This window comes from Apium graveolens, chromosome 6 (genome assembly GCF_009905375.1).
Source record: "Apium graveolens cultivar Ventura chromosome 6, ASM990537v1, whole genome shotgun sequence".
Lineage (NCBI taxonomy): Eukaryota > Viridiplantae > Streptophyta > Magnoliopsida > Apiales > Apiaceae > Apium > Apium graveolens.
Window position 1 is genome coordinate 58,301,638 of NC_133652.1, and position 13,717 is coordinate 58,315,354.

At 32.2% G+C, this 13,717-nt stretch overlaps 2 protein-coding genes across 3 annotated transcripts; one reads left to right on the top strand and one right to left on the bottom strand.

The window, feature by feature from the left end:
• Nucleotides 1–642: 642 nt before the first annotated feature.
• Nucleotides 643–8,515, top strand: LOC141664871 (uncharacterized protein At5g03900, chloroplastic-like). Of its 2 annotated transcripts, none has more exons than XM_074470826.1 (13): nt 643–1,238; nt 1,744–1,851; nt 1,936–2,036; nt 2,182–2,265; nt 3,340–3,412; nt 3,506–3,571; nt 4,200–4,286; nt 4,491–4,556; nt 5,150–5,292; nt 5,380–5,466; nt 5,559–5,622; nt 6,253–6,396; nt 8,223–8,515. In XM_074470826.1, the coding sequence occupies exons 1-13, from the start codon at nt 828–830 to the stop codon at nt 8,364–8,366; spliced, it is 1,578 nt and encodes a 525-aa protein (XP_074326927.1). In that variant the 5' UTR covers nt 643–827; the 3' UTR covers nt 8,367–8,515. The 2 variants fall into 2 exon arrangements, with proteins under 2 accessions (XP_074326927.1, XP_074326928.1); XM_074470827.1 differs by having other exon boundaries at nt 1,074–1,238; nt 1,731–1,851.
• A 686-nt stretch (nt 8,516–9,201) lies between these two features.
• On the bottom strand, nt 9,202–11,657 carry LOC141664077 (uncharacterized). Its single transcript, XM_074469936.1, has 4 exons — nt 11,412–11,657; nt 10,964–11,102; nt 10,217–10,885; nt 9,202–9,491 (listed from the first exon to the last, which is right to left on the bottom strand). The coding sequence occupies exons 1-4, from the start codon at nt 11,495–11,497 to the stop codon at nt 9,351–9,353; spliced, it is 1,035 nt and encodes a 344-aa protein (XP_074326037.1). The 5' UTR covers nt 11,498–11,657; the 3' UTR covers nt 9,202–9,350.
• Between the last annotated feature and the right edge of the window lie 2,060 nt (nt 11,658–13,717).

Genomic DNA, 13,717 nt, shown 5'->3' on the forward strand with positions numbered 1-13,717 from the left:
CAAAATAGGTTCTATGTAACACCTCTGCAACCTTTGGTGCCAGGAGATGGTGCAATCTACTGGGTCAAGCTATAACATAATGAAGTAAAGATCACAGCTGATGCAGTAATTTTTGATGACCAAGAAGCTTCAGGTAAAGGATGGTTGCCCGGGATCATGAAGGTCGACTTCTGCTGGCGAGAACCAAGTGCTATAGGGAGGTAATGAATCCGACTTTGGTTGAAGCTATAGCAGTTAAAGAAGTTTTAAGTTGGGTTAAGGAATGGACGAACAACACAATCATTATCGAATCAGACTGCTTAATGGTAGTTCGGTTGATTCGAAGTGCTACTCCAATGCGATCCAGGCTTGGTCATGTGGTAATGGAGTGTAGAGACTTGCTTCATGAGTTAAACAACATATATTTATATTTCATCAAACGGTATGCGAATATGTCGGCACATAAATTAGCTCATGTGACTCATATGTATCCTCATTGTATTTTTGATTGGAGGTATGTTCCAATCAAAGTTAAAAATTATATTTTGAATGAGTCATAGGAGTCCTCCGATCAAAGTTAAAAATTATATTTTGAATGAGTTATAGGAGTAATAAAAGTGCATTTTGTCAAAAAATATATTTGCTCCGGTTTGAAAACTCGATAGGCATGGTCCAAAGTTTGACACACAATCATCCTATCATCCTCTCGTCTCCTCCGCACACCAACCAAAACAAAACAAAACAAAACAAAACCCCCAAAAAACCTATACATACACACCCCTACCTATACGTACACATCCATGGCGAAAACCCTAACTTTCTAAAAACTCCGTGCAAACCTCAATTAAATGGCGTCGTTAACCTCGTGTTCGACGCTACCATCTCACAAGTCTCGTTTACTCGTGTTATCCCTCAACTCTTCTTTAATCTCCTCTTTTAAACCTTCTCAATTCAATTTTTTTCAATCTCAATCTTCGCTTTTTTTGCGAAACAAAGCTAACTTAAAATTAGGTAGCAGAGGTAGTTGGAGAAGTGTGATTAGGGCAAATATAGATGTATCTCCGTTGTCGATTAGGCCGGGAGGTATAATTGAGACGGATAAGTTGCCGACTGATGTTCGCAAACTTACGATGGATGCGGTTGATGCTTGTGGAAGGAGAGTTACTATTGGTGATGTGGCTAGTAAGGCCGGGATAAAGTTGGATCAGGCTCAGAAGGCTTTGCAGGCTCTTGCTGCTGATGCTGACGGATTTTTGGAGGTAGCTTTCGGATGTTTAGTTGGTGTATTTATCGTGTTTTTGAATTGTTTATTGGCATTGCGGTTTTAATTTTTAATCACAAAATTAAGGACCACAGAAACTTTTTATCGATTATGTAATAGGTAGCAAAGTTGGAGAAGGATACATAGCTTGTTCCAAGCTTCTATGCCATCAAACAGTGCGGAAATGAATTTTTTTAGCAAACGTTACTAGCATAGTAGCATGTAACGCTACCAGAATACAGGCTATGCAATGCATTATAAATTTACTAGTCATTTATCTTGCGGTTGTAAGTTAAGGTCATACTTGCACAGTTACACAGAGCTCAAAATATGCAGATGTGATGTAAAATTATGCAATCAATTAATATATAAAGCTTATTGAATAAAGTCAAGCATTTCGTTAGTTAAATATGTCAGGGATTGGCATTTCTTATGTTTCTTAAAATTGCTGTAAGAAGTTCTTAATTTCCCTATGTCAATCATTTTGAAGATGTTTCCAACAGGTTTCGGATGATGGTGATGTTCTATATGTTTTCCCAAAGGATTACCGTTCAAAGCTTGCAACCAAGTCATTGAGGATAAAGTTCGAACCCTTATTGGAAAAGGCTAAGGTGACATCCTTATTACTTATTTATGGTTATATTATGATGTGTTAACCAAAAACTAAGGGAAACTGTACTTGTTTTTCTTAACAGTCTGGAGCTGAATATATAGTAAGAGTTTCCTTTGGAACAGCATTAATTGCTTCAATTGTTATTGTCTATACCACAATTATTGCTATCCTTTCTAGTAAAAGGTACCTAGATCTTGGAACTGATGAAGCCAATCTTTATTGACTTGTTTTTTGTACGATCTTTTACTTATGTATGTACCTGTTTGCTATGTCCAGTTAATGTAAGTGGAACATATATTGACCAATTTTCTTTATTTACTTATGGCAGTGATGAAGACAATCGTGGTAGACGTGGAGGTAGATCCTATAATAGTGGTTTCAACCTTTTTCTTAGTCCAACAGATCTATTTTGGTAATATTTACAAGTGGAAGATTTTTTCTTTACCGTGTCACTTTTTAGTGAAGTAATAGATCTTTAAACTCCAATTTTTTAGGGTCTGCTCTGAACTAAAATAAGAGGAAAAGAAAAATCAGTAAACATATATATGGAGATAATAGGATTGATGTACTTTAGATGTACTAAAAGCTTGAAATGATACAGTTATTAAGTCTAAATTTGCAAAATGTCAGCTCTGTTCAAAAGTTGTGCTAGTTGATTTATCAATGTGCAGATCTTGGCTGTTGTCTGTCATTTATTGATATTCTATGGCCTGAAGCAGGACGTTACTTGCAATCTTTTTTCACGTTTAAACAGTTCTTGTATCAAGATTAGTGAAAATTAAGCCATGCCCATGATGTTTATTTCAAGAGGTCACAGTGGAAGGACAAATTTAGATTAGGAGATTTACTTACATATATACTACCTCCATTTCCTTTTATTGGGCAGTTTTGGTTTTTTGTATTAGTTTCATGTTACTAGTTGTTTCAGATTATCAAAGCACAGAATGCCCCTTCAAATGATCATTCTCATAATGTCATTTATTAATTATGTTGTAAGCATTTTTCTTTATTTATACGCATTCAGCTTTGAGGTCATAAAAGTAATAAGATTAGAGTATTTTTTACATTCCAGTGTATTAAGTCCTCCTTGGTCTGTGTAAAATATTTATAATAGACTTAACAAAAAGGAACATAGGGAGTATATTTTCTTTAGGAGTTTAGTGGTCTGGGGAAGTTTGTGAACTACATAGAAACATCAGTATCACATGCTAGAATTCAATTTAGGGATCAGGTAGTCAGTTGTACCGCCCTGGTTGCATTTTACCTACATAGGATTCTATCAGGCAAATTATCTGTTGGAAAGTAGAGCTGCAAATCTAGTTGGGTAATCTGTTTATGGTGCTAATCTGTGTCCCTCCCCCGGTCCAAAACATTATTTGGACGTCTTCCAGTGAATAGCTATGCTAGTTATATTTGATGTCCTACTAATTTTAATTGTTTATCTCAAAAATCTGTTTATGATTTTCTTCGTTCTTCAATTTTTTAGGTACTGGGATCCATATTACTATAGAAGAAGACAAGTACGAGCAGATAATGATGGGATGAATTATATAGAATCTGTAATTGCTTTTATAAAATGGAAAAGTCATGATTAATTCGCGAACTTGGTGTTGGGGTAATTAACTTTTTTCTCTTACATGTCTCCCTTGTAGGTCTTCTCCTTTGTATTTGGTGACGGTGATCCTAATACGGATATTGAAGAAGAGAGGTGGAAGTTGGTAATAATTGAGCTCTGAATTCAGTGGTCCGTTACTTTCAAAGTTATATTTGATTATGCCATTGGTCATGTGTTCACTTCTTAATGTTTTCCAGTACTTTCTATATGTCCAATCCAAGGTTGAATTAAAAAGGAAATACAGTACTGTACTATTCTTCTCAATTGCACTTAATGATGCAAAAATAAATCTTTCATTCAACATAACTAATTCCTTCGCTATGAATAAAATTTATGCTACTGCTGAACTAATTACTAAAATGGCACTAGGCTAACAAAATCTCTAGAAATAACTAGTTATATTCCAGAACGTCGGGCATGGTAAAATTAAAGTATGAGAACTACTTAATTACTCTTTCAGAGAGCACTTTTTAGTGCGGGCACAAGCTGACATATGGGTATTTTCTAGGGCTTGTAGTTCTTTGTGTTTCTTGATATAAATATATCTAAACTTCAAATGAATGCTATGTCTTATTTTACATATTAACTGTAATGCTTTAATCTACTTGTCATTATCATTTTATTTGAGTAATTTTTGGTGTTAATAACTTCTTTATGGTCTTATAATAAGGTAACAACTTGGTAATTGTCTTAGTTGTGATATCTCATGGTTTTTTATGACCACTTTTCAGATGGGGGAATACATATCATCGAATGGCGGTGTTATTACAGCTGAAGAGCTTGCCCCATATCTCGATGTAGAACATACAAAGGAAATGGTATATTAATGACCTGTTAAGTATCAAACCTTGATGGTTATCTACCTTATCGTTGTATGCTTAAAGAAGTTTGTATTACATTTCTTAATGACATAGGTGACTGAATTTTGAAGTTTATTGTGTTTGATGACATTATAAACTGCATACTAATCAAGTAAAAGCTTCTTGCCATTAGTATCTCAACTCTGCTGTTATATTTTACAGAATGACGAGTCATATATCTTACCTGTACTTCTACGATTTGATGGACAACCAGAAATTGATGACGAGGTGCGTCTCATTTTTATACATTTATAAAACACTCCATTCTCTAGTCTGTTGCTTGCATTGCAAGTCCTCTTTTTAATTCTAGTTCCTTTATAAATTTTCTTCATATAAATGATATGTCGTAATGGTGATTTATGCTGAAAAATTTAGTAGCCTATTATCGTGAGTTTTCCTTGCGATGCGCAAAAGTGAATCCTAGTTTTAGACTTGACCAGGTCATCTCTTTTACAATGGAACATTATAAAAATATCATGCTTGTTTGAAGCGTAAATTTAGGCTTATTATTTCGGACTTCTGAGTAGCAGAGTTAATCGTACCTCAAATATCAATTCCACATTTGTAATTTCGTAATCTTCTTAACAGTAACTACATTTATTTGTCTACTTCCATATCATTCATTTCCTTTTTATTTTATGTCCTCCATAAGTATACAATGTTCACCACATAAATCAACAAAAAGTTTATTAAAAGAAACATATGAGACTCTGTTGTTTAAGATGTCAAGGAAATTTTAGTTGAAATAAGATACTCCTGTATAAACTATTATGACATTAAAAATATCCTTTAAATGAAGTCCTTAAATTTGTTCTGTGCAGGGAAATATTCTATACAGATTTCCATCATTGCAAAAAACAGCTTCTTCAAGAAAGGGTGGAAGAAAAGAGTATGTAGGAAGAAAATGGGCAGACTGGGTTGGAGGGGTTGAGAGATTTTTCAGGGAGAGGCAGTGGCAATTCAGGTTTTCTGCATTTTTCATTTGCAGTGCATAGTTGCCTTCTAATTTTTCAGTTTCACTTCTAATATGTTAATTTTTTTTGCTATGCAGTAAAACTAGCAGTTCTGAAACAGCAATGGTCATTGGATTAGGCGGGCTCAATTTGTTTGGAGTTGTCATTCTGGGTACCATGTTGAAGTAGGTTATTAACCTGTTAACACTTTCTTTCCATTGTATTTCCCAGTACCTCTGTAACACAACCTATATTTGGTTTATGTTGTTTCTTGTAGAACTATGACAGTTGCACCAAGTGGATTCATTACCTTCGTCTCCAACATATTCCCTCTACTTCAGGTCGGGCATTATGACTCATTTCTTAATTATACCTTATAGGATATGCTTTTCTTTACCTATACCTTGCAATCTAAAAACCTGTTTATTTTAGTACAGACTGGGTTGGAGGAGTTGAGAGATTTATTTTGTATCTCAGTTCTTATGTACACAAACTTGGTTTGAGACCTTATGCGATGTGAATGAATAATTTAATAGTTTAATATTGACAGTCAAAACTCAAAACATATTATTAGTAATATCTTTATATCTGATGGCTGCTGCTGGTTTGGTGCGAGTATTTGGCTGTCACATTAATGGTCTTTCCCAGTGCTTTGACCCTAAAACAAAAGCTTCTGTTAATTGTTGCACCTAATGTGCAACATTTTTTTTTGATCTTAGAAGCAGATTGTCTAAATGCATTGCAATGGTGCCACATATTTTGCGATAGCTACTTTTCTAATATAAAAGAAATGGAACAACTGCTATGATCTCATTCTGTGACCTAAATACTGTGCTACACATTCAAGAGGGATGAAGCAGATGTAATTGCCATTTTTGTTTTGTTAGGCTATGTGTTTTTATCATGAGCAGAACTAGAATTTGCGCCTTATATTTTTAGTCTTATCTAATAATTGTAAACACACTTTTCAGATCTATGCTGCCTCTTTTTTTGCAATTCCTTTGGTCCGATGGTTCTTTGTTCAGAAGAAAAACGCTGAAATAAAAATGAGAAACCAGGCAAGGGAGCAACGTTCCTTGGCACTCCAACAACCAGATGTGGCTCTAAGGCGAAAGGTACAATATAAATGTGTGGATTAATGATTCCCATGATTATCTGCATCTAAATTATGATAATTGTTGAGAGTGTTTATCATATTATTTAGGAATTAGAACCGAGTTTAAGTGTTAACTAAGGGATCATTTGTTAAATTTTAACATATCTTAGTAAAACTTATCTTAATAATTAAAATTTTAAGATTGTTTGTTTTAATTTTAATCTTTTCAGTGCTATGAATCTTCTTGATCGCCAAGATACAAAACTGTAGCCTAACCATTAAGAAAGAACTTCCTGATAAACTACTACCCATTACTTCAAGTATTTAACATACAACTACCTCACAGTTGTTCTTTAAAATAAGTCTTGTCATCAGCTTTATTTTGATACTTTAGTTTGCAAAATGGTATTAATTTTTTAATATATATTTTATTTAAAAATGATAAATTTATACTAAACAAAAATAGTAACTAAATACATTAAAACTTGATACATCATATAATATATTTATAATGTTATTATGTCAATTGTCAAAAATTAATATAATATCTAAATATTGTATATTCTTTAGCATAGAAGTTCTTTAAAATTATTGAAGTGTATTATAATCTCTCTAAAAATAACTTTTCAGCTTAAATAATTTTTTTTGGTATTAATTAAGACTTGTGATATCATTTAATTCAAAAGAAAAAAAATTATAATATTTGCACTGTTCACATGTTTTGTTAATATATGTACCAAATAATATTATTCATCAAGTATTTAGATTGATAAATCATTTAGATAGTTTAATGATTAAGAATTTTTCAGTCAGATTTGCCAAATGGCCCCTAAGCCTACTATTTTCTTTTAGTACCTAGTCAGGGTTAATCTGTTACCTGGAACCACTGCCAAGAGAAAATGTGAGATCAAGTTCTGCTTTTATTAAGTGAACATTATATTCTAATGGAAACACAAATGATAGTTAATTAGTACAGTAGAAAAAATGGAAGTATAGAACCTAAATTTTTGGTACACATGATGAATTGTGAATTTGTGATCCAACTATTAACTTGTATGAATAACTTTCCATGAGGGCACTTTTGACAGTACACAGAGAAAGTCAACTAGTAGATAAATAGCTTATTAATATTACTTCTGGAAGTACTATAACAAAAACTAAGAACTAGAAAATTTAACCTTATTATCATGATTGATACTATATTTTAAGAAGTTCGTTTATAATTGTGGACTCGCTACTGCTATTAGACCTTTGTACATTTCTCTTGTTCTTCCTGTATATTCAACTTGATATGTTCTTTTTCGTGTTGGACTGTGCAGTCAAAAATATTTATTAATAAAACATAGGCTTATACCATAATACTTTTTTAGTCTTAGTCGCTAATGCATATTATGACACTGCTGCTTCGCATGTTTTGACCAAACTTTAGGACCTGTGTATCATTTATTTAAATTAAGCATCAATTTGTATGTGGAATTTTAAAGAGTCCTGCTATACTTTCATGTTTGACCAAGCATCAAGTGCTTAAGGATCCCTTGCTTAAATGTTTCAGTATACTTGTGGGTTAACTGTTAAGTTAATGAAATGTAGTTGCAGCATACTATTACAAATTGCTTGTTTGAATGAGATTCATTTGACAACATTTCACTGATATTCAGACGTGAAGCAGCTATATTGTACATACAACCAAGTGCTCTATTAGCCATGGCAAGCTTTCTTATAAAGCCTTAGCTTTCACATCTTACATTGTGAATGTGTTCGCATTATTTTTGCTTAATTGTGTGTTGATTTTTTATAATCAATTTATTTACCAAACTGTTGTTGACATATCTGTGATGAGCTCAGCTTCTTAGTGCAAGAAACATGGCCAACAAAACATTTATCGGACGAGATAGGATTGTCTACAGCACTGAACGGGACTTAATTGAGCAAGACTATGAAGCCACGGAATGGGATAAGAGATTTCGAGAGATTGAAAAATCTGAATAATTTTTTTTTCTTGTTTGTAGCTTATTCCATAATATTATAACCAGGAATGTGTTATGTACTAGACGACTAGTTAAATCTTGTTCTTGTATTTGCATGTACAGAAGACATTTTTATATAATATACCATTTTAATTGAAAATATTATCAATATTGAGACCCTGTAAATTGTAGAACTTTGTAGTTTTGTACATATAATTTCTTCTTAACAATGGAACCTAAGAAACAACACTGTTTAAAACTTCTCTTGTTTCTGTCATCTTACATTTCTGCTTTGGACTGTATATATTAGACTGGTGTTTTACTTGGAGAAAATACGTAATAAATAATCACAGCTGCTTCCAGTCGTGAAATGTTGTTTGAATCGTCTGAAAATGTTATATTTTTTCTTTGCAATCTTTTATGACAGCACGGCTGAAACCTCCCCAAGTCTAAATCTGTGATTCAAGTGATTCTTTTTTCCAACGTTATAGTTAATTCTGCTAATTATATACTTGACAATTATCTGGCAGATACGTACTCCCATCTTCCGGCCAGCTACTACTAGTTTCGATTTGATTTGTATTTAAAAACCAAGACTGGTTTTCAAGTGGCTCTCTCCTCGCCCGGTGGGAGGTTGAGACTTCATTTCTCAATGGATACACATGTGTCATGTGTGCTAGAGTAGTACAGGCTACAGGGGCACCTAAACAATAATGGCCTGACATAATAAGTGAAGATAAATTGGTCTTGGTAAGATTCTTGAGCATGTTATGGAACATGATATGCATCATGTCAATTTTATGTGCAATACTTTACCTAATAACAATGTTAATATTTACTAAAATAGAAGGCACGGGTCATGAAAACTATTTTTTACTATATATATTGACAAACTGTGAAACAGATGGTGATACCACTTTAACAACAATTCACTAATCTGCTTACTTGAACCAAGGACCAACGTTTGGTAGCTTGGTTTGTATCAGTAGCATGGAATATGGAGCCTTTATGTTATACGAGGCCTTTGATATTTTCTCCACCAATCTCTGATCCGCCAAAACAAGTACATAACTCCTGCAAATAACTCCAACCACAACCTTTGAACGCTGCTCCATGCAATAGAAAATCTCAGTAATATGGACTGTCGCTGGCAACAAAACATCACAAAGTGTAAATACAAGATTTGAAGCAAGAAGCAACATAATAATTAGTGTAGTTCAGTTCAATTCACAATTCAAATTCCTGCTAAATTTTCAAATGAATCAAATCGACTCAGCGTATTCTCCTCACCACGTCTCTATCTTGTTAGTGATTTGTACACTGTCTATCCTGCTGCAAATACGACTCTTCCCGTCTGCAGACGGTTGTACATCTATTTATTCTAGCTAAATCTCAAACACTTTAGAAATTCATTTCCTTACTATTCAAAGCCTAGGAGCTCAGAGATTTACAAACATTACGGGTTATCTAAATGTTTTATAGGTACCATGTCTAGCTACCAGTTAAATGTTTTTGCTTTATACATTTAGCTTATACCAATTACCAAGTGCCTACGCTGCCTATAAAAGAAAAACATGTTAGTAGAGGTTAATCCAATCCAAACGACGTTGCCTAATTTATATTTTGCTCTAATGCCACTATAACACAAGATGTCCAGACTGGAACAAGTGCTCTAAGTAGTTACAATTTTTTTATAACATATTTTCTTACCTAAAATTATATTAAAAAATACCAACATTATATAACCACCTCAAAATTTTGATAACGGCATAGATTTAGACAAGTGTGCAAACGGACGTTTGTAACACAATATATTTTAAGCACAATGTATCTTGATTTAAAGATCATCATAGCTAAATGCAGTGAAACTACCTGCGTAGCATGTGAAATATCATTTGAAGAATGTCCTAGTTCTTCTGCATCTTCCCACTTCTTAGTAAAGCTCTTGTAGCCTCTGGTCCCGTATGCTGACAATAAGTTTTTGAATGACCCGAGAGGATTAATTTTGCTGTATAACACTCCCAACTTGTTCCTGTAAGGGTGGCTCTTATCATTAACATATTTAGCTTCCTGAACCCAATTTTCTTTTTCATCTTGTTCAGACACTTCGGAACCAATCTGCACAGTATGCTTAGAGGCCGCGTTTCTTAACATCAAATTATCTGATTGTTCAAATGCGCTCATATCCAAACTAATATACTCCCCAGGCTTCTGCTCAACAATCTCATTATTGAAACTAGACGACGAAGAGGGATCCAGAAACATTGTCATCACGCTTCGATCTTCTACATTATGGTGTGGTACATTCTGAACAGACTTTCCCCCTGAAAGAAACATTGCAAACCCATCTCTATCTTGTTCATCCAAGTCAACCCATTGGTTCCTCAACGAGGACGTATCTGACAAGCTATTACACACTTGTGTTATCTGTGCCACAATGGCTGCAATAAATTGCTTATGTCTAGAAATGGCAATTTGCTTCCTCTGAGACTTTTCCAATGTAGCTGCTGCCATTGCCACCTCTCTTTCAAAATCTTCAAGCTGTTAAAACAGTAACAAATCAGTATTCTAAAACAACGGAAACAAAGAAAAACACCAAAAGCAAAGCACGATATTCACCTGCCACTTTACTGTCTCGAGACTAGTTGCTAATTGACACTTGTGATTGTTTAAGGACGCAAGTAGTCTATGGTCAGGATTACGGGTTTCTTGAACAAGACTTTGCTCGTGCAACAAAACTCGATAAACTGATTCCATCCTATAACAAAAAAGCAACAATTTAAAGTCATAGCATAAGCAAGAAGTTCAATATCTTCTCTTATGATGTACAAGAAAACACTCATATTCGATATACAAATCAACTATGAACTTCAAGAACCAACCTTTTCACTCGTAGCAATAAGCAAGAACTTGGCAGTCTATTATTAATTGCAATTTGTATAGTACAATGTAACAAGATAAGAGTTGTTGAAATTGAAGTTGAATTCGACAAGTTAATTAACAATACATACAGAAGAAGCAGACTACATATATAGTTATATACATATATGAAGGGGGAGGAGTGGACCTGTCAGCAGAGTCTTGAACAACTTCGGCTGCTGAAAAGAGCGGGTCGGATTTCCAATCTTGGTAACCCGGTGCTGAAGATGGCATCTTTCTTCCTCACCAATATTTGATAAAATTATAGTAATATTTATAGACACATACATACACAGATGATGTGTGTATATCTATGACTTGGGCCTTTGACAGGGGATGCAGGTAGTTAGAGTTGAATCATGTACGTGCGTGTGCCGGAGCGCTACTATTCGGCTTATTTAAATAATTAAATTACTTATGCTTAATGATCCGATTCATTAATACAATTAATCACTAAAAGTTAACTCTACCGAATAATGTCCATTTTTGAATTTTAGAACACTTCCCAATAAACTTTTTTTATTAGCAGATCTTAAATTATGGTAAATGTTATTTGCAAAGCAGTTTTTTTTTTATTTTCGGAGCAAAAGAGTGTGAAATTACTAAATTATTCGTACCTTAATCTTTTCAAGATATATTTATTGTGAATGTAAGAAGGTAGTTTTATATTTTCACTCTTTTTTTCTTTGAAACAAAATTACTATATAAATAATATTTTTCTAAATCAAATGTAATCACGATAAAGTTATGAAGAATGATTTAGTTAAATAATATTCCCTCCATATTTTTTTAATTTTTACATTTGACTTTTGTGTAGTCAATTTGACCAAAATTTATTGATATTTTAGAAATATTCTCTATGGTACCATTATAGAAATGACTTTTCTCGTTAATACCGTTAATACCGTCAATTTATTAGCTTCTATTCATGATAATTTATTAGCTTCTACTCATTAATAATTCACTTTGGATAACCTCATGTAAGTAAAATGTAATAGAATTGATTTCGGTTTGAAAAACAAATTGTATAGTTAAATTATTTGTGAAAAAGTACCTAAAATAGATACTTAAATAATGTAAAATGGAGTAAATATGAGTGAAATATTAATGATCAAAGTTTGATTATGAAACTTAAATATATATCACTCAATTTAACTCCCTTTTACATGATTCAAAAGTCTATTTCATGTATTTATTTGCAAAAATTTCAAATATAAAATTTATTTTCCAATCCGAAATCAATTCAATAATATTTTACTTAACACAGGATATTCCAAGTAAAAAATCAAATGTAGAGAGTTACCACGGATAAAAGTCATTAAATTGATGGTTCGGTGAGAAAAGTCAATTCTACAGTGGTATTATAGTGGTATTATAGAGAATATCTCAATATTTAATAATTGAAAAAAAACAAAAATTTTATCATTAAAAAATATATTTATCTACTTTAATATATAATTTTCAGTTTTTTAAATAATATAAAAATAAGATTTATATTTGGGTGTTTTGAAAAAATACCCAAGTCTAAAAATATTTTTGCAAATATACTGTTATTTTTTAAAAAAAATTGCAAAAGTACTTTTTAATTTGCAAAATACTATTTTTTAATTTTATTTTTTTTGCAAAAATATGGTTTTTGGCAACTGAAATGAACTGCATGCAACATTTGACGAGTTTCTGCAATTACATGCAACTCCATTCAACTAGTTGCATATCTGTTTGATTTTGGCTGCAAAAGAATTCCGAAGATAGTAAAATTGCAAAAAATTTAGAAAATTTAGTATTTTTGATAATTTCTCTTTATTTTTTTTATCAAAATTTGACTTATTTGATCAATAAAAAAAAAATGAATACAGAAAATGGGAATGAGCAACTACAATACCTAGTGCAAGTTTGGCTCATCATTCTTGGGGCTCATTTGAGTCCAAAGCCCATTATACTATTTGCTTAGCTGTTTGACAGATTAACTAATCGATCATATAGAATCCATTTTGAGTCATAAATGGAATGTTAGAAATCCTAACATTTCCTTTCCATTCTTCATTTTCATTTTATCACAACTCATGATTTATTCTGTCTCCTAATTTCTTCTTTTTAAATTTATATTAGTTTAAAACTTGTATGATATATTAAATATTTTTATAAAATTAATTTGATGAAATTTTTTGGATATGAAATTTGTACATTTAAAATTTTAAATGATAGTTAGGTATCTTTGATTTTAATATTATTTCAAAACTCATTCCAATCGTATAATTTTATTACTTGTTTTTAGATTTTAGATTTTAGATTTTTATTTTTTATATTCATGTATTAAAATTATTAAATTATGTAATTTATAATTTATATTTTATTATCTTTTTAAAAATTATAACTTTTAAGTTACAATTTACCAAAGACATTATAAACTTATAAATAACTTATACATGAAATTATCCAAACACTTAAATAACT